At 43.6% G+C, this 22,934-nt stretch overlaps 1 protein-coding gene across 3 annotated transcripts in view; it reads left to right on the top strand.

Annotated features, from left to right (window-relative positions):
* Nucleotides 1-19,833, top strand: part of Arfgef2 (ARF guanine nucleotide exchange factor 2) — an 81,549-nt gene extending 61,716 nt beyond the window's left edge. For all 3 annotated transcript variants that reach the window (XM_048441111.3, XM_048441110.3, XM_048441109.3), the window contains 9 exons: nt 484-619; nt 1,844-1,982; nt 2,085-2,139; nt 4,929-5,043; nt 8,211-8,341; nt 11,668-11,836; nt 13,960-14,098; nt 15,411-15,528; nt 16,321-19,833. In XM_048441111.3, the coding sequence (XP_048297068.3) occupies nt 484-619; nt 1,844-1,982; nt 2,085-2,139; nt 4,929-5,043; nt 8,211-8,341; nt 11,668-11,836; nt 13,960-14,098; nt 15,411-15,528; nt 16,321-16,497 (1,179 nt within the window). In that variant the 3' untranslated portion in view covers nt 16,498-19,833. The remainder of the gene's footprint in view (nt 1-483; nt 620-1,843; nt 1,983-2,084; nt 2,140-4,928; nt 5,044-8,210; nt 8,342-11,667; nt 11,837-13,959; nt 14,099-15,410; nt 15,529-16,320) is intronic.
* Nucleotides 19,834-22,934: the final 3,101 nt, after the last annotated feature.

The raw sequence follows: 22,934 nt of genomic DNA, 5'->3' as shown, positions 1-22,934 counted from the left end.
GTGGCTGACCTTCCTAGGGTTGCGTTGCCAAATAACGGGGGTTTGAAAACACTGAACTACTTAAGGCGTTTTGTCAAGTAGACAGATGGATGTTCCTCCTGGACCAGCGTCAGCTAGTCCTAAGGAAAGGAGTAACTCGTGGTTTGCCCACTTGGCCCTGGACTCTGCCTGCCTGCTCTGCAGGCTCCTGGCTGCTCACCTTTGTTGTTTTGTCCTATCACCTGGTCCCTAAGAACTCACAGTGACATAATAGCCGGGGACAACATGGACACGACAAGCCCTTCTCCAGTCATACTGTTGTAAGTATGACTGTCATGGTGTTGAACATTTGCTCACACGCCTGTCTGTTTCTGTGGTTCTGAGTCAGTGGTGCAGAAGGTGTTGAGATGTTGGTACTTACCACTAAATGATGTCCTAGCTACAGGAATTGTCATCTCTCTACAGAGGTTGGTTTCAAAAATTCATCTTTTTTTTTTTCCCCAGAAATCAGAGTGGATGACAACCACCTGCAATCATGCACTATATGCTATTTGTGACGTCTTCACCCAGTTCTACGAGGCTTTGAATGAAGTGCTTCTCTCCGATGTGTTTGCACAGCTGCAGTGGTGCGTTAAACAAGGTATCCATTAAGTTGGGGGAGGGAGTAACATTCCCTTATGGAGCCTAATGAAAAATTAATTTCTTTCTGTGAAAGTATAGATGTAATGCCAAGGGATACTGTGTACAATTTAATCCACTAGTTCCTTCCCAGGTTGTTTTATACAGCACGGTTTAAAGATGGATTTCACTGTTTTTGTTCTAAAAGATGAGATGCACTTTTGTGCTTTCAAATTTCATATGATTGTAATGTTTGGTAGTACAATATTTTTTTTAAAAAAAAAAACACTGCTTGGCCCATTATCCCTAGCTTCTTTTTTATTATTATTATTAGTAATTTAAAAAATTTCCACTTCCTCCACTCCTCCCAATACCCTCCCTCTCCTCCTCCCTCTCCAGTTCTAAGAGCAGTCCCAGACCACAGTACAATATTTTTAAAAGTATTTTTGGAGTCAAAATCAATAGCTTCATCAGTGGACATTGTAGACATCCTTCGTTTGAGTAGTTATGTGTTCATGTTGGTCTGTATCAGATAAAGATCATGGATTAATAAGACTTGGATCCTATTTTGGCTAGGGCAAACTTAATTAAATTCAGTTAAGATTTTTGAAAAGTGACTCCATTTTAAGGTAGGCAGCAAACAGATATATTATTTTGATGGCAAAAATTGGAATGTTGTTAGTGATTAAATCAAAAACACTATTTTTCTACATATTCTGCTATTTCCTGTATGTGAGCCAATTAACTAAAGCAGTAAAACTCTCATCTTCCTCCACCCCTACCAGCAAAACTGACTGGATCACTGTGTTTCTTTAAAAATACATTTTTTTACATTTTTAAAATTTTATGTGCATGAGTATTCTACCTGCATGTATGTCTGTGTACCAAGTGTGTGCTAAATGTCCATGAAGGCCATGAGAGGAATCCCTTGGGTAGAAATTACAGTAGTTGTGGACTATCATGTGGATGCTGGGAATTTAACCCAGATTCTCTGGAAGAGCAGCCAGTGTTCTTAACTACTGAGCTATCTCTCCAGCCCCAATTTGGACCTCTTAATGGCATACTTCAGCTATAATATGTGATTCTTTATAGCCTGGTTTCACTAAAACCTACAGACCTCCAGCTCCAATCTTTACCTCCCAGTATCAGATAAAGACCATGGATCAATCAATGGAACCTGGATTCCATTTGGTTGGTGTCAGGACAGCAGTTAAAGTTTAATGGCAGATGCTATTGGATTTTGCAGATAATGAGCAGTTGGCGCGATCAGGTACTAATTGCTTAGAGAACCTAGTGATATCCAATGGAGAGAAGTTCAGCCCTGCTGTTTGGGACGAAACCTGCAATTGCATGTTGGATATTTTCAAAACCACCATTCCACATGTGTAAGTGCTAAGGCAGTTACCGTGTTCGTGTGTCCAGGGGGCGTCGCCGGGCTCCCGGGTGCAACTTATGCTGATCTTTGCCTTGTCTCCTGTTCTCTTAAGTTTGCTCACATGGAGACCTGCAGGAATGGAGGAAGAGTCAGCAGATAAACATTTGGTAGGTTCCTTTATTCTCTTCTCATATCTTAATAAGATTAGTCAGCCTAGGCTAACAAGGTGGCTCAGTGGGTAAAGGCACTTGCTACCAAGCCTAATGGCCTGCGTTCAGTGCCCTAGACTCACATGGTAGAGGCAGAGAACTGACTCCTACAGGTAGTCCTCTGACCCCATAGGTGCACCATGGCACACCCTCCCTTCCTAGCCCACCCCAGCACTTAAAATAAGCAAATAAAATGTAATTTAAAACATCAGTCAATACACAGAGAAACCCTGTCTTGGGGGAAAAAAAAACAACACATCAAATGATCAGCCTATATGCTCTGTAGTTCACAAGGTTCACAAGATCTACTGTTAACATGCCTGCTTGGTGTGATAGTGCACACCTTTGATCCCTGTGCTCAAGACAGAAGCAGGCAGATCTCTGTGAGTTCCAGACTAGCCAGGGGATACATAGTGAGCCCCTCTGCCTCGTCTCCCCAAGAACTAAGTACACCTTTATCATTTCCTACGAAGTACAGAAAAGTACTTTTTTTTAAGTAGGTCTCCTTCTGCAGTAAAAACCCATGTGCATTTCTTGTCCTTTGTGTCTGCACATGCCATGGGCTCACACTCTATGCAGATAAATGAGCGCAGAGCCTTGTGAGCATGTCTCTGTGTCTTTTTAAGACGGTCTTCTCAGGAGCTGCGCAGTACTGCAAGTTTGTTTTCTCTGGGGCCAGCTTTCTGTTGAAATCCTCAAACAGCTCCTTGCTTATTGTTTTCCTGAATTAACAGTGTCCTGCTCACCAAAGAAGTGATCATCGTATTTTTTGTTTTATTTTTTTGGTGATGTTGTTTTTTTGAGCCAGGGTCTCCCTGTGTAGACTAGCTGTCCTGGAACTCGCTCTGTAGACCAGCCTGGCTTCAAACTCACAGAGATCCGCCTGCCTCTGCCTCCTGAGTGCTGGGATAAAAGGTATATGCCACCACACAGGTACTTTTTTGTATGAAGTCACATAAATTTTAATTTTAAAAAACTGTGATACATGTATATCTGTGTGTATGAGTATAGATTTGTGCATGTGAGTATAGTTAGTGCCCATGGAGTCCAGAAAAGGGATTCGGATCCCCTGGAACTGGAGTTACAGGTGGCTGTGAAGCTGCCTAACTTGGGTACTGGGGATCAATCTCTGTTCCTCTGAAAGAACAGTCAGTGCTCTTAACCGAAAAATTCTAATTTAAATCTCTTTTAAAATTCTTTGTTTTGTGCTGGGCATTTGTGGTGTACACCTTTAATACCAGCACGCAGGAGGCAGAGGCAGGTGGATCTCTGTGAGTTCCCAATACAGAACAAGTTCCAGGACAGCTAGGGCTACACAGAGAAACCCTGTCTTGAAAAACAAAAACAGACAAAAACAATTTTTGTTTTAGTACTTCAGAAAGGCGTATGATTCATTTACATTCCCAAATAACACTAAGAACATTAGATTTTAAAAGGATTTTCTAACATGAGGTCCTGCTAGTTGGGGGTTTCTGTCCTTCCCGTTTTCCACAGTTGTTTAGCCCCAAAGAAAATCACACAGAGGTTTCCATAAGTTATAAGCTGATTGGCCCATTAGCTCAGGCTACTTATTAGCTTTTGTAGCTTATATTAACCCTTTTTTTTTAAAATCTATTTTTGCCATGTAGCTCGGTACCTTATTTAGCTGGCTGATCACATCATGTTTCCTCAGCAGTCTGTGCAGGACTGGGCGGAATCAGCTTCCTCCTTCCCAGAATTTTCCTGTTTTCATTGCATGAATTCTACTTCCTGTCTGATTTTCCCGCCTATACTTCCTGCCTGGCCAATCAGTGTTTATTTAAAACATGATTGACAGGATACAGACAGTTCTCCCGCACCATGATTTGGGCCTTAAACATGAAGATAGATGAAGTCAAAGTTTATTCAATTTTTATTTTCAGATTTTTTTAGACTTATTTATTTATTATGTATACAGTGTTCTGCCTGCATGTGTCCCTGCAGGCCAGAAGTGAGCACCAGATCTCACTACAGATGGTTGTGAGCTACCATGTAGTTGCTGGGAGTTGAACTCAGGACCTCTGGAAGAGCAGCAAGTGCTCTTAACCACTGTGCCATCTCTCCAGCCCTAGATTTTTTTAATTGTGTGTGTTTCTGTCCCCACCTGTATCTAAAGGACTACCTGGAGAAGTACTTTTCAGTTCATAATGTGGATTCCAAGGATTGAACAGTAGATATAGTGGCCAGTGCTTTTACATGCTGAGCCATCTCACTGGCCCACGAGTTTATTCAGTTTAAAGTAAAGCATGGTGTTTAAATATTTTCTGGGTTTGCTGGGTATAGTAGTGCTCAGATGTGGATGGATCTCTGTAAGTTCAAACCCAGCCTGGTCCATATAGTGAGCTCAAGAACAACCAGGGCTATATAGGGGGACCTTGTCTCTAAAAACCTAAAGTAACTTTTACTTGGGTAACAAGGTTCAGCAGCAAGCACTTTTACCTGCTGTGCCATTTTGTTTGTTCATCATTTTAGTTCTGTCTTTAAATATTCATTTTAATATCAGAAGCTACAACATTGCTAGTTTATTTTTGAACTTGACCTAATTAAAAAACTGTCATACTCGTCATTATAATGTGTAGAGAAATGTCTTGAGTTTAAATAGGAGACTGTGAAATTTTAACTAATTTAACATGAGCCATTGGTGTGAAAAGTTGGTTAAAAAGTCACATCTGTGCTGGACACCAAAGAGAAGCAAACATTGTCTTTTTGTTTTTTCTGATTTACATTAGGATTTGGACCTGGACCGTCAGTCTTTAAGCAGCATAGACAGAAATGCCTCCGAGAGAGGACAGAGCCAGTTCTCCAACCCCACTGATGACAGCTGGAAGGGTGCACCATATGCAAGTAAGACTCTTTCGTTCTGGGTGTGTTGCCATGACTCACATGTTTGGAAAGCACAGAAGTGCCAAACAGAACACTGCTCTTCCTGTTCTTCCTCTTTCCCATGCCACAATGTTGACAGGCTCACTTCAGCCTCTCTCAAGTCATTTTATCCATATACTTGCAAATACATGCATGTATATATTCACATATGTACCTACACACACATGTCCTCCTCTCCTTTTTATACCAGTTATAGGATAGTATGTGATAGTCTGTTTTCACTTAATGCATCATTCACTATCAATACATAGTTTTCACATTCCTTCCTACTGTTATCTGTACCCCAGTATACAGATGCATCTTTGTTTAAATGAATCTTAATAATGAACAGTTATTGTTTAATTATTGCTTCATTTGTGACTATCACCCTTGTGTACTGTTCTGCATGACATATTTTAACACACGTCATTAGAAAATTCCTAGAAATTAACTAGTAGTGGGGTTAGAGGGTAAGAAGAGCATTTGATATTTTGATGGATGCTTCCAGACTGCCATCTGTTAAGGGTGCTCCTGTTTGCATGATCTTTGGAAATACCTCAATAAAATTATATGTCTCTAGAGTGATTTCTGTTTAATTATGATTGACCGGAGCCTTTTCCCATGTCTGTGAGAACCTGTTCTCTGTGTCCGTCATGCTCACCTGGAGCTGTAGGCACTCTGCAAACCAATTCCAGTTACTTCAAAGAAAAAAACACCTGGAATGTGGCATTGAGCATGCCTTTAATTCTAGCAGTGAATTTCTGGGTTTGACGTTCCTATCCTGATCTGTATAGATAGTTCCATGCCATCCAGGGCTGCACTGTATGACCCTGTTTATGTGTAGTAGACAGGGCCAGACAGTTTTGACACTTCACAGTGTTCCAGTTCTGTCTGAAGTGGTGTCCCCCGTCATTTGTCTTCCGAGCAGTCTCACCCCATTCTGCGCATGCCAGGCTATGAAGTAAAACACTGACTTCACTTCTGAAGCACCACAGTAGGATAAGACAATGTGTGATCCCTGTTACCTTTTAAAGGAATAAAAGTCACCTTGAAATCCACAGAGAAGGCCCCTGAGACTGAGGTCCTGTCCTTTGGTGACTGCTCAGAGCCAGAGGATTAAAGGTTCCTGATTTGTCATCACCTCTAAATCAGGTCATTAGTTGGATGGGGTTAGGTATTAATTTCTCTCAGTAGGAGACCCACTCAGGCAGCAAGATGTCTGCATTTGGAGAGGTATCTGGGACCGGAGTCCCTGCTGTGCCTGCAGGCAGCAGTTAATTCTTCTCCTGCTTTCCCAACTCAGCCTCCCTTCTGAGCCCAAAATGTCTGCACAATTTCTTTGTTTTGTTTTGTTTTGTGAACCACAATCTAACTTTAGTTCTGCTGGTCTGAAACTTACAGTCTTCCCAACTCCTGATTCAGCCTCCAGGATATGGCTACCATACCTGGCTGAATAGTTTGGTTTTTTATTACTGTCAGCTACAACTTCTTTGTATTTTTTGTTTGAGACAAGTTCTCTGCATATAGTCTTGCCTGTCCTGGAGGTTGCTATTAGGTCAGAGCTTGCTACTTAGAACTCTGCCTCCAAGTGTGGAATTAAAGGTGTGCCACCATGCCCAGCTAATGTCACTGTGTTTTTGTTTTGTTTCTGTTTTTTGAGTCAGAGTTTCTCTGTGTAGCCTTGGCTTTTCTGGAACTTGCTTTGACCAGCTGGCCTTGAACTCAAGGAGATCCGCCTGCCTCTGCTGCCTGAGCACTGGGGATCATAGGCGTGTGCCACCACACCTAGATGACTTTGTATTTTTTAAAATTAAAGTTTGATTAGGGAGCTGGAAAGATAAGGTGGCTCAGCAGTTAAGAGCACTGCCTGCTCTTATAGGGACCTAAATTTGGGTCGAGTTCTACTTGGAGGTTCATAACCTTCTATAACTTCAGCTCCAGGGGATTTGATGCCCTCTTCTGGCCTCCTTGGGTACCAGGAATGCACATACAACACAAGTGTCTGTGCGGGGAAAACAGTCATATACATAAAAAAATCCTCCCCCCAAAAAACTATTTTAGGTGTTTCTGGAGATTGAACCCATGGCTTTACATGCTAGGGAAACATTCTCCCCCTGAACTGAATCTTCATTCCCTCGAAAGTTGGAATGTTCTACAGAGAGGGTTGTTACACGGTTGTAGACTTTTACACCCACGTTTAAAAAGACAACTGCTTTCCATCTTCCTATCACTGTAGCTGTACTGGACTTTCCAACATTCTAGTTCTCTCATACGCTGAGAGAGAGAGTTTCATTTTATCTAGTGGACCACGAATTGGACAGCACTTTTGAGATGCTCAAGCCCTCGAGCTGGAGACACAGGGTGCATGGAGTCAGCCTCTTGTGACTGGACTGCATTGTAGAACAGGTAGCAGTCAGAATAAAGAACTGTGACCAGGCAAAGGTTCACCATTCCACAGTGTAAAAGATCACCTCCTCATACCCCACCCCAGGGGTAGGGATCAAATCTAGAACCTCATGGGTACAAGTGCCCTAAAGAGCATGTCGAAGATGTAGAGAAGTAGGAGATGCAGAAAGCTGCACTACTTCCAAGACGGAAGAAAAGGGGCCAAGAAACTAAGAACTTAGAAGAGCTCTCTGGACCCTTATAAACTGAGCTATGCCTGCTTGCAGAAGCTAGCTGGTGTCAGCACCCTGCCTGCCTGCCATGAGGGCGCAGTCCACAGTTGCGATGTAGGAGTGCTGTGGCTGACGGTGAAACTTGCTGGAAGACACAGGTTCGGCTGTCGATTCTCTCACCTTCAGATCTTTGTTCAATTTTTCTTACTTTCCTTTTAAATTTTCCTGAATTTTCCTCCTTTTCTGCTTTCCTTTCTTTTCCTTCTGTTGTTTCATAACCACTTTTTGGGGGAGACATTTGGCAATTTGCTTAAGCTTGCAACACAGCCCTGGTGGTTCACCTCTCTCTGCCCTGTCATGCCACCGAACACCACTCTTAGGTCCTACCTATTGTTTTGGATACTGTGGGGGTTGGGGGAGCAGGGTTTTCATTCATTGCCATGCCACAGCACCAAGTGTTCTTGGCACACAGGAAGAGCTCAGTGAAGAGTACTGAGTCATTGTCAGGATTAATGTTTGTTATCTTTGTAGATCAGAAGCTGTTGGCCAGCCTCCTCATCAAGTGTGTGGTTCAGCTGGAGTTGATACAGACCATTGACAACATTGTGTTTTACCCTGCGACCAGCAAAAAGGAGGATGCAGAGCACATGGTTGCTGCCCAGGTAACCACCCCAGGGCCTGGGCTGGGGCGCTCTTGTCCATGGGAGGCTGTGAGTAGCAGCAGCATGTTGGAGCCAACACAGGTGGGCAGTCCCAATCCCATCATGCTCATCTCTGTCCACCCTTAGAAACATTGTGCTGGTCACTGGCAGTTGAGCACAATGAAACAACATACACCACAGAGATGGGAGAACACTGAAAGGCAAAGGTCTTTATTCCCCCGAGAGCTGGCTTACCAGCAGAGCACTTCCCAGGTACCACCCTCCCTTGGTGCTAGGGAAAGGTTATTTATCTCAGGGAAACTCCCTATCCTTGCTATACAGCTTTATCATCAATAACTGAGAAGGCTGTGTGGTGGCACACGTGTGAGATCCCAGCTTTCAGTAGGCTAAGCCCAGAGAGTTGTCATGAGTTCAAGGCCTGCCTGGGCTACTAAGTAAGTTTGCAGCTAGCTTGAGCTACATAAGACCTTGTCTCAGAAATCAAAAGCAAGATCAGAAACAAAAGCAAGCCATGGGATTACAAAGAAAACTACAACAAAAATGTGAGAGGGACAATATGTATATAAAAACCCCTGAAGCCAGTAAGATGGCTCAGTGAATGAAGCATTTGCCACTGATCCTGACAACCTGAGTTGGACCAACAAAGTAAAAGGAGGGAAGCGACTCCCTCTGACCTCCATACACATGCTGTGGCACCCATGCACACAAAATAAACGTAGCATCCCCAGCTTTTCTTTAGGAAGCACATCTTTGTATTGTATGTGAGGCTCTCTGTGTGTAAAGGATTCTAGAAGCAGAACTAGTGTCCAGCATCCAGGCAATAACCTTATGCTGCATTGGAGACTTTGCTGGTTTGAGGCTAGCATGCTGTGAGTGAGGGGCTGCAGTCAGCCAGCAACCTGTAACCCGGCAGAGCCTCAGCCCTGTCACCACCTAAGTAGATCAGTACTGCTGAATTTAACACAGCTGCTTGTTCTGTCCTTTTCATTTTTTTTTTAAGCTAAGCAATCCAATCCTTTGTTTTTACAAAGGCGTTCAGACATTGTCACTTGAGAATGTTTTCCTGTGAAAGCAGTCCCCATCATCCCTCTTTCTGACCCTGCGAGTTACATATTGGCTTTCTGTCTCTGGATTTGCCTGTTGAGAGCATCTCATATAAAGAGTACAGAGTGCGAACTTTGGAGTGTGATCCTTTAATTTAGCAGGGAGTTTTGAGTTCATTTGTATTACACAGCACAGCAGTATCTATTGACATATGGCCACATAACATTCTGCTGTGGCCATTCCACAGCACAGTTGCTCCTCTGGCCATTATGACTAATACTGGGTGTGGCAGTGCTTGCCTGTAATCCCAGTGCTGCAGAAGCTAAAACAGGCCACTACACAGCAGTACTCTTACTCACTAAAAAAGAAAAATGTCCCACCTCTGCCCCTCAGATGGTGTCCTTAACAGTAATAGAGTCTACCGTCTAATTTGGTGGACACTTCACCATTTTATAATTACTGCTTTACTGTTAAACTCTAAGTTATGTGTGTATAATACATGCTCATTCCTTATCAGTTATGACTGAAAACTCCTCTCCCTTTCTATGTGTGTTTTTAGTTTTTGGTTTTGGTTTTAATTTTTTTCAAGACAGAGTTTCTCTGTGTAGCCTTGACTGTCCTAGAAAACTCCCTCTGTAGACCAGGCTGGCCTCAAACTCAAAGATCCACCTGCCTCTACCTCCCAAATGCTCGATTCAAGGAGTGTGCCACCACCACCTGGCTTGTTTGTTTTTTTTGAGACAGGCTCTCATGTCTGCCAAGACTGGCATTGAACTTGCTTCCTAACCCACGCTGGGCTGTGTTCCGTCTCCTGCCTTTACATCCCCAGTGCTAGGGTTACAGGTGCACCCCACCATACTTAGTTATAGAACCATATTTTAAGAGTTTTTTTTTTAATTTTATGTGTATGGGTGTTTTGTCTGCGTATGTATCTGTGCATAAAGTGCCTGCTGCCCAGGAAGGCCAAGAGAGGTCATTACATCTCCTGGAACTGGAGTTACAGTCAGTTGTGAGCCAACATGTGAATTACAGCCAGTGTTCTTTAACTGCTGAGCCCCCTCTCTAGCTGTTTTAAGATGTTTATATAAGTGACCAGAGGTGGTGGTGCACACCTCTAATCATAGTGCTCTAGAGGCAGAGACAGGAGAAGCTCTGTGAATTCAAGGATGGCCTGGTCTACAGAGTGAGTTTCAGGATGGCCAGGGCGACATAAAAGAGACCCTGTCTCAAAAGAAAGAGTGCTCTACATGAGGTTTCCTTAGATCTTCAAACATGTCTTAGTTCTTATGTACTGTGGAAGGTGGGAATCCAGTTTTTGTTTCTGGTGTGTGATGGTCTTGCGCTGTCAGCACGGATGCAGTCTTTCCTTTCCTGGCATTTGTCTCAGAAGTCACTAGTACAAGGCCTATTTCTGTGTCTCCATGCTGCTTAATTCATCGCCATCTACCTATGTGCCAGCAGAACGCTAACCTGATTACCGTAGCTTTTTAGTGTTTTAGAAGCTGGGAATATCAGCCCTCCAATCTTGTGTTTTCAAGATATCTCTACCAATCCAAATCTTGTATGGAGTTTAGCATCTGCTTTTTCAATTATGGTCTCACTGTACAGCTCAGACTGGCTTGGAACTCACTGGGTAGCTCAGGCTAGTCCTGATCATCCTGTCTCAGCTGGGATAGCAGGTAGGTGTGTGTCAGCACATATGGCATCAGCTGGAGTTTTGACAACTGCTCCAGAGTTTTAGATCAACTTAGGACATTTTATGGTCTTTCCTCTTCAGCCTCTTACAGGGAGGATGGCCAATTCCTAGAAATTTCCAGAAATATAAAAGTCTCTTGAGCGTGTGTCAGGTTTCAGGCTGCACATTGACTAACAGTTTGGAGCACTGCACACATGTTTAGCCGGTCTTAAGGTCATCACTGGGCTTGAGTGGTCATCTGACTGAGCGCCAATAGTCATGGGCTTAGCTCTGCTCTCCCTGTCTTTGTTAGCTTGGGACTCTGGCCATCTGACACTTTGATCACATTTGAAAAGAGAAAGCACAATGCTGTAGTGAGGTACTGAAGCACACCCCCTGCTTATGCAGCAGACAGTACGGACAACTTGGAAACACGGGCCCCAAGCCCGCCACCACACAGCCACTCAGGATACAGCCAGGACAGACTCTTGAGTGGAAGCACTCCAAGAGTGATTCTCAGAGACTTGGACTGTCTTGTCTGTCTGCCATAACAATGCCTCAGTACCCGCTAAACTCTTCACTCAGCCGTCTTGTCTCTCCCCTCCAGCAAGACACACTGGATGCAGATATCCACATCGAGACGGAGAATCAGGGCATGTACAAGTTCATGTCTTCCCAGCACCTCTTCAAGCTGTTGGACTGCCTGCAGGAGTCCCATTCGTTCTCCAAGGCCTTTAATTCCAACTATGAGCAGCGAACTGTTCTTTGGAGAGCAGGTGGGGCACATAGACAGGCTTGTGACAAGCCATACCAGCAACCATCCTAAAATGCTAAAGTCTTTGGAGAGAGTTCTCATGTTAATATTGTTTTAATTTATTGTTTGTTTTTATGTGTATGAGCGTTTTACCTGCATGTATGTTGGTGTACCACATGCCTGATGTCCAAGGAGGTCAGAAGAGGGTACTACATCTTCTCGGAATAGAGTTGCAGTCAGCTGTGAGCCTCCATGTGGGTGCTGGGTACTGAAGCTGGGTCCTCTAGAAGAGCAGCCAGTGCTCTTGACCACTGAACCATCTTGCCAGCCTATATGATATTTATATATTTTTTTCCAGGGGTAGAGAGTGTAGGAGTCTTACAATTCTGAACTTTACCAAAACATACTACAGACTTTTGTTACGATCCCTTAACCTTCTCCCCAGATACTTTGTTCTGTCGAAGCAAAATTGTTTGCTATGAGCTCAGGCTACCCTAGAACCTGCTAGTAGCTCAGTCCAACCTGAAACACATGGTAGGTAGTCCCCATCTCAGCCTCCTGATTGGTAAGGTTGCAGCTGTGGCCACTACGTCTAACTCTGAGGGTTTTTTGTTGTCGTTGTTTAGTTTGTTTTGCGTGGGTTTTTTGGTTTGGTTTGGGTTTGGGTTTGGTTTGGGTTTTGGTACAGGTCTACTCTATGTAGACCTGGTTATCCTGGAACTCACTCTGTAGAACCTCAAAGATCCATCTGCCTCTACCATGAGTGCTGGGATTAAAGGCATGCGCTACCTTGCCCATCTTAAATGACTGTTGTCCATGCCCATTGCCTGTGGGAAGGTTTTGTCCAGAGTAATTGGCACATCTCTGGCTGATATTTTATATATATTAATATTTTATATACTAATGTTTAGTTAATTCTAATTATTAATGTAATTATTAATTTTACATTAATATTTTATCTATTATAAATGTATAAAAGATATTTTCATACTTTAAAAAAAAACTGTTCTTATATGTGCTTTGTAGGCAAAAAACTTCCATCATCTGTTGGAGAAAAGGCCATTAATTTATTTTCCCGGCTGCGGGGCAGCTCAGACCCGAAATAACCACAAAGATACTGTATTAACTAAATCATTGCTTGGCCTATTATCTGTAGCTTCTTCTTGGCTAACTCTTACATATAAATTTAACCCATCTCCATTAATCTGTGTATCGCCATGTGACAGTGGCTTAACCAGTAACGTTCTGACAGTTCTGGTGTCTGTCTCTGGTAGGGCTACATAGCTTCTCTCTGACCCCACTTCCTTTCTCCAGCATTCAGTTTAGTTTTCCCCACCTACATTCCTTATCAGGGCAAACTAGTTTCTTTATTAACCAATGGTATTCACAGCATACAGAGAGGAATCCCACATCGATCTTTTTTTTTCTTTTCTTTTCTTTTTTGGTGATATGGGCTTTCTCTATATAGGCTTGGCTATCTTAGAACTTGAGCTCACAAAAATTCACCTGTCTCTGCCTCCCAAGTGCTGGGATTAAAGGAAATTCTTTCTTAAAATTTAAAAACTATTGTGTGTGCATGACATGAAGGTGTGTACATACCATAACATATGTGTTGTGGCTGTCAGAAGACAGCTTTGTGGAGTCAACTCAGGTCTTTAGGCTTACACAGTAAGTGCCTTTTCTCACTGGGTCCTCTTGCCAGCCTGAACACTAGAATTCTTTTTTTCTTTTTTGGTTTTTTTGAGACACAGTTTCTCTGTAGCTTTGGAGCCTGTCCTAGAACTAGCTCTTATAGACCAAGCTGGCCTCAAAATCACAGAGGTCCGCCTGCCTCTGCCTCGTGAGTGCTGGGATTAAAGGTTTGTGTCACCACCGCCCAGCATGAGTGCTAGAATTCTTAAGAGCTGTTGGGTCTGAGATGAAACTGACATCTTTATCACACTAAATGGAAGAAGCACTGCATCTGCACAGGTCACCCTGGAGAGTCGTGACCGCCACCATCTGCACAGGTCACCCTGGAAAGTCATGACCACCACCATCTGCCTCACAGTTTCTTGGCGTAACTAGAGGACTACCTCCCATAGCATCTCAGTACTGTCCAGGCTGGTAATCTGCACTGTTGACCTGATTGCCTTTTCTCTCTAGGTTTCAAGGGCAAGTCCAAACCCAATCTTCTCAAACAAGAAACCAGCAGCCTGGCCTGTTGTTTGAGGATCTTGTTTAGAATGTATGTCGACGAGGACCGCAGGGATTCTTGGGGTGAAATACAGCAGCGACTTTTAACGTAAGATTGTTTTCCCGTTAATTTTACATAATAATTCTGTGAATTAAAAAGAATGGGAAAGGGCCAGAACGATAGGTCAGGGGTTAAGAGTTGTGGGTATTTTACTCTTTTGACTTTTTTTGAGGGTCCTGCCACCCAAATAAATGACACACGGAGGCTCATTCTTAGCTATAAACTTGCGACCTTAGCTCGGCTTGTTTCTTGCCAGCTTTTCTTATCTTAAATTATTCTGACTTTCTTTGGCCTCTGGGCTTTTCTCTTTCTCTATTTCTGTAGACCTTCCTTTACTACTTTCTCTGTGGCTTTGCTGTGCAGCTGGGTGGCAGGCCCCTGATGTCCTCCTCTCCTTGTTGTCTTGTTCCCTCTCCTCCCAGATTTCTCCTTCTGTTCTTGGCATCCATGCTGTGCAGGGTTGGGGGGATTGCCGGAATTGAGACACAGGCTTCTTTTCAGGTGGAAGAACAGCAACCTTTATTTTTCCCTGAGCTAAAGCCATTTATACCTCTACTGCTTCTGTGGAAAACCACCGGCCAGAAAGAACACAAACATTGTTCTGTCCAAAGGAAGGGTGGGGAAGAACCATTGTAGCTCCTTTAATCAAATAATTCTTTCAGTCAAGACTTAGTGCTAGGGATGGTGGCATACACCTGTAATCCCAACATTTAGGAATTCAAGGTCATCCTTGGTCAGTCTGAAGCAACCTGGGCTACATGAGATCCTATTTCAAAAGATCAAACAAAAGTCTATTATAGTATTCTCACTGTAAGACAGCTGGAAAGGGTATAAAATTATTACCATAAGATAGGAGAAAGGAATTCCATTGTTTTAAAGGACACATGAGAATATTTTATAGCTGATTTCTCCTCCTTCATCTTTTTTTTTAGGGGGGGGGAGTTTATGTCCCTGTATACCACCGAAAATTGACTAGTTTGAACTCATAATTATCCCGCCTTATTTTTTCCATACCCTTGTCATTAAATCAAGTCTAAAGCATAGGCTCCTAGCATCTCTTGTCAGGGCTGCCGCACAACATTTAAGTCTGAAGCAATTTCACGTGGTTATGAGTGAGGAGGGAGACAGTTAATATATACAGTGAAGAAGTCCTCAGTGTTTCACGTGCTGCAGATTGACCGAGCTTCACATTGGCCATTGCCAGAGCCATGCTTTCATGTGACAGAAAAAATGAGGACCTGATGGTTTGCCCAGGCTGGCACAGCCAGTGTAGGTATTCAGTAGGGCACTGAAGGAATCTGACTCTTCACTGGACGTGAAATGCCAACTACTGTCTTGAATGCCTGTCTCTTCATTCCAGGGTTTGCAGTGAAGCACTTGCCTATTTCACTACTGTGAACTCTGAAAGCCATCGGGAAGCATGGACAAATCTCCTGCTGTTACTCCTAACCAAAACCCTCAAAATTAACGATGAAAAGGTACAGTGAATGCTAATGTCTCCTGCAGACTCTGGTCGGGGTAGGTGCTTTTCCTCTAGTTAAGATGACTGTGCAAACAGTTCATTAGGAAAGTGGATGTCTTCTGATGACAGGGCCTTTCCCAGGAACCCCAGCTGAGAAGGGATGAATTGTGAACCATGTTTGTGGCTGTTGGGGACAACAAGACTATTATAGCTAAACCTGTTCATTAAAATGGACAGGTTCGTTAAGGGTGTTTTGTGATAGGGCCTCATATAGCCCAGACTAGCCTAGTACTCTCTGTGAGCTGAAGATCACCCGATCTTTCTGCCTCTACTTCTGCAGCAGTATAAGATTTATTTACCATCTGGCCTCAGGAGGCAGAGGCAGGCGGATCTCTGTGAGTTTAAGGAAGCCTGATCTACAGAGTGAGTTCCGGGGGAGGGGGATTTATTTACTTATTGATTTGTGTGGTGTTAGAGATTGAACTCAAGGCCCCATGCATGCTAGGCAAGCACTCTACCAACTAATCACACCCAGATCTCGTTTTCATGAGTATGCTATGACTGCCCGGCCAAGAGAGGTCTTGCTATGTAGCCCAGACTGACCCAGAACCTGTAGTCTTCCGGTTTAGGCATATGCCATGTCATCCAGCTAAAACAAGTTTTAGCTGCAGCAAGTTTTAATAAGAAAAAGCTGCAGCAGTATTATTGAATATTGTTGTTTAGACTGAGATAAATACCTTTAGAAAACTGGTGCAAAACCAAAGAAATGTTCCGTGTCTAACTTGGCTTTCTGCTTTCCCACTGCAAGTTCAAAGCACACGCTTCTGTATACTACCCCTACTTGTGTGAAATCATGCAGTTTGACCTGATCCCTGAGCTCCGAGCAGTTCTTCGGAAGTTCTTCCTGCGGATAGGCCTGGTGTATAAGATATGGATTCCAGAGGAGCCATCACAAGTGCCCGCAGCACTGTCATCGACGTGGTAGCACTGGCTCCCAAGGTCACTGCTATAGTTCTGCAGAGTATCTGTCATGACATCCTGGCTGGCAAACACCCTGTTGGGGTTCAGACCTGGATAGCGGTGACCTGTGCACTGACCTCCTCAGAGTCCCCAGCAGAGGCTCACGGTGTCTCATTAACCCATTGCATACCAGTAACACAGTGATGGAGAGTCAGTTCTCCATCCATCATTCCGTTTCGCTGACAAAACTGTCACATCTGTCGTTGTGAAAACCACCGTTTCCTCAAAGAGTTCCAAGACTGGCGATAAATGTTTTGTTGGAGGAAGTCGTTCTCCTTGGATGTAATGAACATCGCTGTATAGATTCGTGTTTATTGGAGAGTGTGTTAATAAAATTCCTTGTAAAGGCTAACTGCCGCCTAAATATGCTGGGTGTTTTGTTGTTTGAATGTATTAGAGAAGTTTGAATGTTTGTGTCAGTTTTGGGTCAGCCTATTTAGATTAAGAAAGGTAGGGAAAAGAAGGTTATTTCTTATGTTTTGTTATTGTCTGAGTGATTTCTAAAGTATTTTACAAAGTTATATTATTGAAAATTTGATTAAAGGCAGAGCTTAGTAGATGTAAAGAGCTTGCAAGGTTTAAAGAAAATGTAGTGCCTCATGGCTCCCTGTTTTAGTAAGGTGGGGAGACAAAGTCTGTAGGGAAAAAAGAATTTAATGAAGGTGTTAGCCTTCCTTAAAGTATTTGTGGGTTAGTGTTCCGTTAAATTTTCTAGATAAATTTTCCAGAATGCATTGCACATCTCTCTGAAATCTCTAATATGAAATAGTAGTGAAAATGAAACACCTGACCCAGTTTGTTTATCCTTGAGTAAACCTTTATAGTTTTTCCTCAGCAGAGTGTCTGACGGTTAGTGTGGCTGCTTTGCCGTCCCTGTTAGAGGGACCATCAAAGGAGGGGACAGTAACTTAGTGTAAAAAGGGCCACTCCGGTGCCCCCTCCACCCTGCCGTGAGTGGATCTAGAGCTACTGTGGGGCCAGCACAGCTGGACTCTGACAGCGGCCGGGGTGGCACCTAGAGCTTCTGTTAACTAGAGCCAGGAGCTGGCGTCTTTGGCAAGATTAGATTCTGGGGTCCTTACACTGGTAATGGTGTCATGCCCAGAACCACATAGAGAGAATTCTGAGCGCTCCCAACACCCACAGCAGCAAAGCTAGAGGAAGCTTAAACGATCTGGAGCCCGTGAAAAAGACAACACCCGATTCCTTGTCTGCCCTCCCCCACTGTTCACCTGGGGCAGCACTGAGTGCTAAGCTGTGTTGTGAAATGCAGGGGAAACATCCAGACTTCTGTCTGCATCAAGTCCTACAAATTGGGGTTGTATTATGTCAACTCTGGTGCCTTAGAAGTTAGTCATCCCTTGGGAGTGCGTCTGTGGAATTGGACCCTTTTTTTCTTTCTAGAGAGGGATTCCTGGTGCTTTTGCTGTTTTTTTCTGTTGTTTTTGACAGCCTCGCCACATGCTCAGTTTGGCCAGCAGAACTTGTGTTTATGCTTTTATTTCCCAAAAAGTATTTTAATTTCTCTACCAAAGAAAAAAAAAGTAGCAGGTTGAGATCATTACTTACACATCAGCTGAGAGGGCCATGACCTCGCAGGACGGGATTGTGGGAGAATGTTGGTGTAAGTGCAAGTGTGAGCACATGTGACTGACGTGTCGAGTCTGTTACATCTTTTACTGCACCGCAAACCTGCACCTGAGGTGTCCTCCCTGGTGTTGCCACTCAGCATGACCTCAGCTCTCAGTGGTCCCTGCAGTATTTGTACCACACATGTAATCAGGGAACATGCATGTATGTTCAGTGGGTGCATCCTGCCTAAGCTGTGTCCCTGGCTGGTGGCTCCCCTCCCCTGTCATGTGACATTCCACCCATCTACACCAGCCCTTCGCCCCCAGTGTTCCCTGCCTCCTCTGTAATTTTTGCCCCTTACAGGGTGAGGAGTGTGTCAGTGTGTTTTCTTACTGACTTTTTTGGGCTTGAATTTCTTTATCATTTTGTTGTGTAAAAAGATTGATTTTTCTGAATGATGCATTTGAATTGTACAGCAATAGATCTTTTAAAAGCAGTGTAAAACCATTCAGGGTAACTTTCCTTGTCAGTGGACAGTGGTGTCCCTGACCTCCAGAAACAAGCCATTCGGTAAATTCTTTGTGATGAACAAATCTAGTCTTTCTCATGGCAAATGTAGCTTCAGCCCACTGGGTATCAGTGCAGAGTGGGAACAGCTGTGTACCCTCACAGCCGACAGATGCTGCCTGGCTGCAGCAGAGGAGGAAGGGCGGAGCAGCTTATCTTCCAAGGCCTTATTTCTTTATCAGAATGCTTTAAGTGTTGGTCTCTGAAGAAGTTTCTGTTCCCAAGCTGCAGTTCCAAGCAGTTCTGTTAAGAAAATCACCAGCTTTGGCATCTGAGCAACAAACAGAGTGGGGATGTGATGTCTGGTGTGCGCCCTAGAGTCAAGCACACCTTCCCTCATGCTGTAAAACTAAAGCAGACTTTAGAAAAGCTGTATAGTGATAGCTGGAAACACAACACTTTCCTCCAACAGGTGACTTTTGTGAAAAAAAATGAGAAAAACTATAAAGACACCACCTTCAAAAAAAAGTTTTGTTGTTGTTCTTTTATGATTATGGCTATATATTTAGTTGTCTTTCTACTTCTAAAAGAACATGCTGGCACATGCAGGTGTGGACTCCCCACTCAGGTGTTTGTTGCTACAGTGCTAGTGGATACTGGTGGCAGTAGGCACTGGATCCTCCTGAACCCTGTTTCACTGTTTGTGGGAGGGTAGACACAGCTAAAGCTCACATGAAGTTGGAGTTGTCTACTAGCAGCTTTGTGGTTTGGGAAGCTTAAAAAAACAAAACAAAACAAAAAACCAAAGCTGAGCATCGTAAAGAATGACTCCATCTGAAAATCCTTGCTCTCAGAAAATGACACTCATCAAATTTGTGAGTTTTCTCAGTGTTCTAATTTTTTAAAAAATTTTATCTTGCATATTTGCATCAAACATTTCTTTATGTGCAAAATGTATGTTTTTCCTCTTTCAAAATGCCTAAAAGTTAGTTACTAGCTACTTTGATTTCATCTATACACAATGATTAAGTGCATTTAATATTGATAATTTAATGAAAAGCATTCCTTGCCCAATGGATGTAAACATTTTTGAAAGAATAAAGCAGAATTATATAATATGAAATGCTATGTAAAGTTTTCTATGTAAAAATATTATGTATAATACTGTTAAATACCCCATGCTTTGATCAGGTGGAAAATCAATAAAGTTTTAAAAAGTAAAGCTGATCCTAATGTCATACTTTAAATTCTGCCAAGCCATATAGGTTGGACTGGGTTGAGTTTGTTGCCAGGGCAGATACAAACTTGTCATTCCCAGTTGGTGGTGGGACCTGGCTCCAGGCAGAGGAGATGGCTGGTGAGCTGAGCCTGACCCCTGGGGCCCACATAAAGGTGGAGACAGAGACCACTCCATAGAGGTTCCTCTGGTCTCCACACTTGGCGCTCCACACACCCACACATTAATAAAAATGAAAGCAGAGGGCAAGAAGTCTGCGTAACAGCAGTCCTGGCTGAGGCTTGGTCTCACCAGTCACTGACCCATCACTGTCTCGGGTCTGCTCACTGGCAGGGTAGTCAAGTGTGTGGTGGGGTGCCCTCTGGCTTGCCCAGGCTTTATGCCTTCTCCTTTCCTAGCATGAGATCCCCTGGAGGATTCTAATTTCTTGGGGTCCATTGTTTGGGTGGCCTGATCATCACAGTGTATCATCCTCAGGCTTCTTGCACAGCCTTTGTGAGTCCCAGAGTGCGACAGCCACACCGTCTCAACACGCCCCCTTTCCTAGCTCTAGTTCCTTCTGCCCTCTCTTCCATGATGGCCCTTGAATGTTGAAGGGAGACGATGATAATCCTGATGACCCCTTTGAGTGTATGATGGTGAGGGGTGAGCCCCAGAGTCAGGCAAGACAGGTGCGGTCCCTGAACACTATGTTCCCAATCTTTTCTCTCTCTCTCTCTCCCCTTTTGGGAAAGGATTTCTTATATCCCAAATTAGCCTTTGAACTTGCTATGTAGCAAAGGAAGATCTTGAACTTCTGATTCCCTGCCCCCACATACTCATAATGCTGTCATTATGAGGGGTGCACTGCACTTATCTTTATGCAGCTGTGGGGATCAAATCCAAGATTTCATGCGTATTGGCCAAACACTTTATTAATGAACTATAACAACAACAGCTTCAAAGGTAGAATTCTCAGGCTCCACCAGGCTGCACACCGACACATGGCAGCGTGGGAGGACTGGCCCATGACCGGCATCATTTCCTCAATCTTCAGTCAGTACTGCAAAGCTGTGTGTGAGACCCTCTACGAATGTGTGTGTGTGTCTGTCCCTCCTAGCACACACCCTCTAGAAGTGGCTGAGCAAGAGGTCTGTCTCCACAGATCCGTGTGACTTCGGGAGGACCTCAAAGGACCACTGTCTGGATGAGCTAACCTATTTGGCCTGTAGACAGACTACCTGTGAGGAGGGAGAAGGTAGAACAGGGCCGGAATGAAGCCTTCCAAGGGGGGCGCTGGTCTCAGGAAGCACCACCAGTGAGAACGAGGATTTGGCAATGATGGTGTTGGGAAAGGTTTCGTGAAAAATATGGGTAGGTCTGAGGTAGTATATGTAGCTCAACAGTAGAGTACATGTTTAACATGCATTGAATCCTGTGTTTAATCTCTAACACTACAAAAAACAAGAATAACTCAGCCTGGTGGTGCATACTTGCAATCTCAGCTACTCCATTTATTTGGTTGGCTGGTTGTGTAACTCGGACTGGCCTTGAACTCATGGCAGTTCCTCTACCTCTGTCTTTCAAATGCTGGAACTACAGGAACACAGCCCAGACCTGGTTTTATGGAGCATTGGGAATGAAACTCAGGAGTTAGTGTATGCTAGGCAAGCAAATGAACTACATCTGCAGTAGCTATAAACTTACTTCAAGGTTGGGCAGTGGTGGTTGCACGTGCCTTTAATCCCAGCACTCTGAGTTCAAAGTCAGCCTGGTCTACAGAGTGAGGTCCAGGAGAGGCTCCAAAGCTACAGAGAAACCCTGTTTCAAAAAACCAAATAATAATAATAGTAATAATTTTAAAAACCCCAAAACAAAAAAAAACTTATTTCAAAAAAAAAATTTTTGCTTTTGTTTTCTATTGTTGTTCTGGGTTTTCTAGACAGGGTTTCTCTGTGTATCCCAGGCTGACCTGAAACTCAGAGATCCCCTTGCCTCTGCCTCCTGATGCTTGTTAAAGGCCTGCAGTTCCATGCCCAGCATCAAAAAAAAATCTTTAATTACACTTTTTATGTGCATGCAAATGTATACCTTGTGTGTGCATGCCAATGAGTATGCTATGGCACACGTGGAGGTGACAGGACAGCTTCCAAGAATAAGTTCCATCCTTTGATCGTGTGGATCCTGGAGATTAGACTCTGGTTGTCAGGCTTGGTGGCAAGTGCCATTAGCACAGAGCCATGTAAGAAGCCCCAATTTTTTATTTTTTAAATGAGGGAACAGAAAAGTCAAGCTTAGAAATGGGAGTTTCTGTCCTACAGTCACACAGTCATTCACTCCCAAATAAACACACAGAGGCTTATATTAATTATAACTGTTTGACCTATTAGCTCAGGCTTATTATTAACCCAGAATTCTTAGCTATGTTTAGCCACATGACTTGGTACCTTTTCTTACTAAGGCATTCTTATCTTGCTTCCTCTGCATCTGGCTGGTGACTGACTCTGCCTTTCCTCTTCCCAGAATTCTTAGTCTGGTTGCCCCATCTATACTTCCTGTCTAGCTACTGGCCAATCAGCATTTTATTAAACTAACAGAAGTGACAAATCTTTACAGTGTGCAAGAGCATTATCCCACAGCACTCATGCTTCTGGTAGCCCCAGCACTTGGTAGATGGAGCAGGAAGATGAGGTGTTCAAGGTCAGACAGTCTACATAGGCCAATCATGAGAACTGACCTCAAAAGCCCAAAATAAGCCAGGCATGGTGGCCTAGGCCTGCAATCCCAGTAGTTAGGAGCTTGAGACCGGAGACCTAAAGCTAGTTTAAGACCGGTCCGGGCTACAGAGTGAGTCACTGTCTCAAAATCAAAACCAAAACCAACCTAAGTAGAAGCAGAGAATACAGACATCACATCATTTTTTTCTATCCAGCTCACATCCTGAGCTGGATGGTGGGGTGTTTCTGCCACATTGACTGTACTCAGTAAGAACTAAAGGCCCCTCTTTATTGTTAAAAAATTTATTCTTATTTGATGCAACGCTAATGGGTGTTTCGCCTGAATGTATTTGTGTATCACATGAGTGCAGTGCCTGTGGAGACCAGAAG

The sequence above is a fragment of the Myodes glareolus genome, chromosome 10, assembly GCF_982192425.1.
Source record: "Myodes glareolus chromosome 10, mMyoGla1.1, whole genome shotgun sequence".
In the NCBI taxonomy this organism is placed as follows: domain Eukaryota; kingdom Metazoa; phylum Chordata; class Mammalia; order Rodentia; family Cricetidae; genus Myodes; species Myodes glareolus.
Note: the sequence above shows the minus strand (reverse complement) of the source record. Positions and strands in the feature narration are given on the sequence as shown.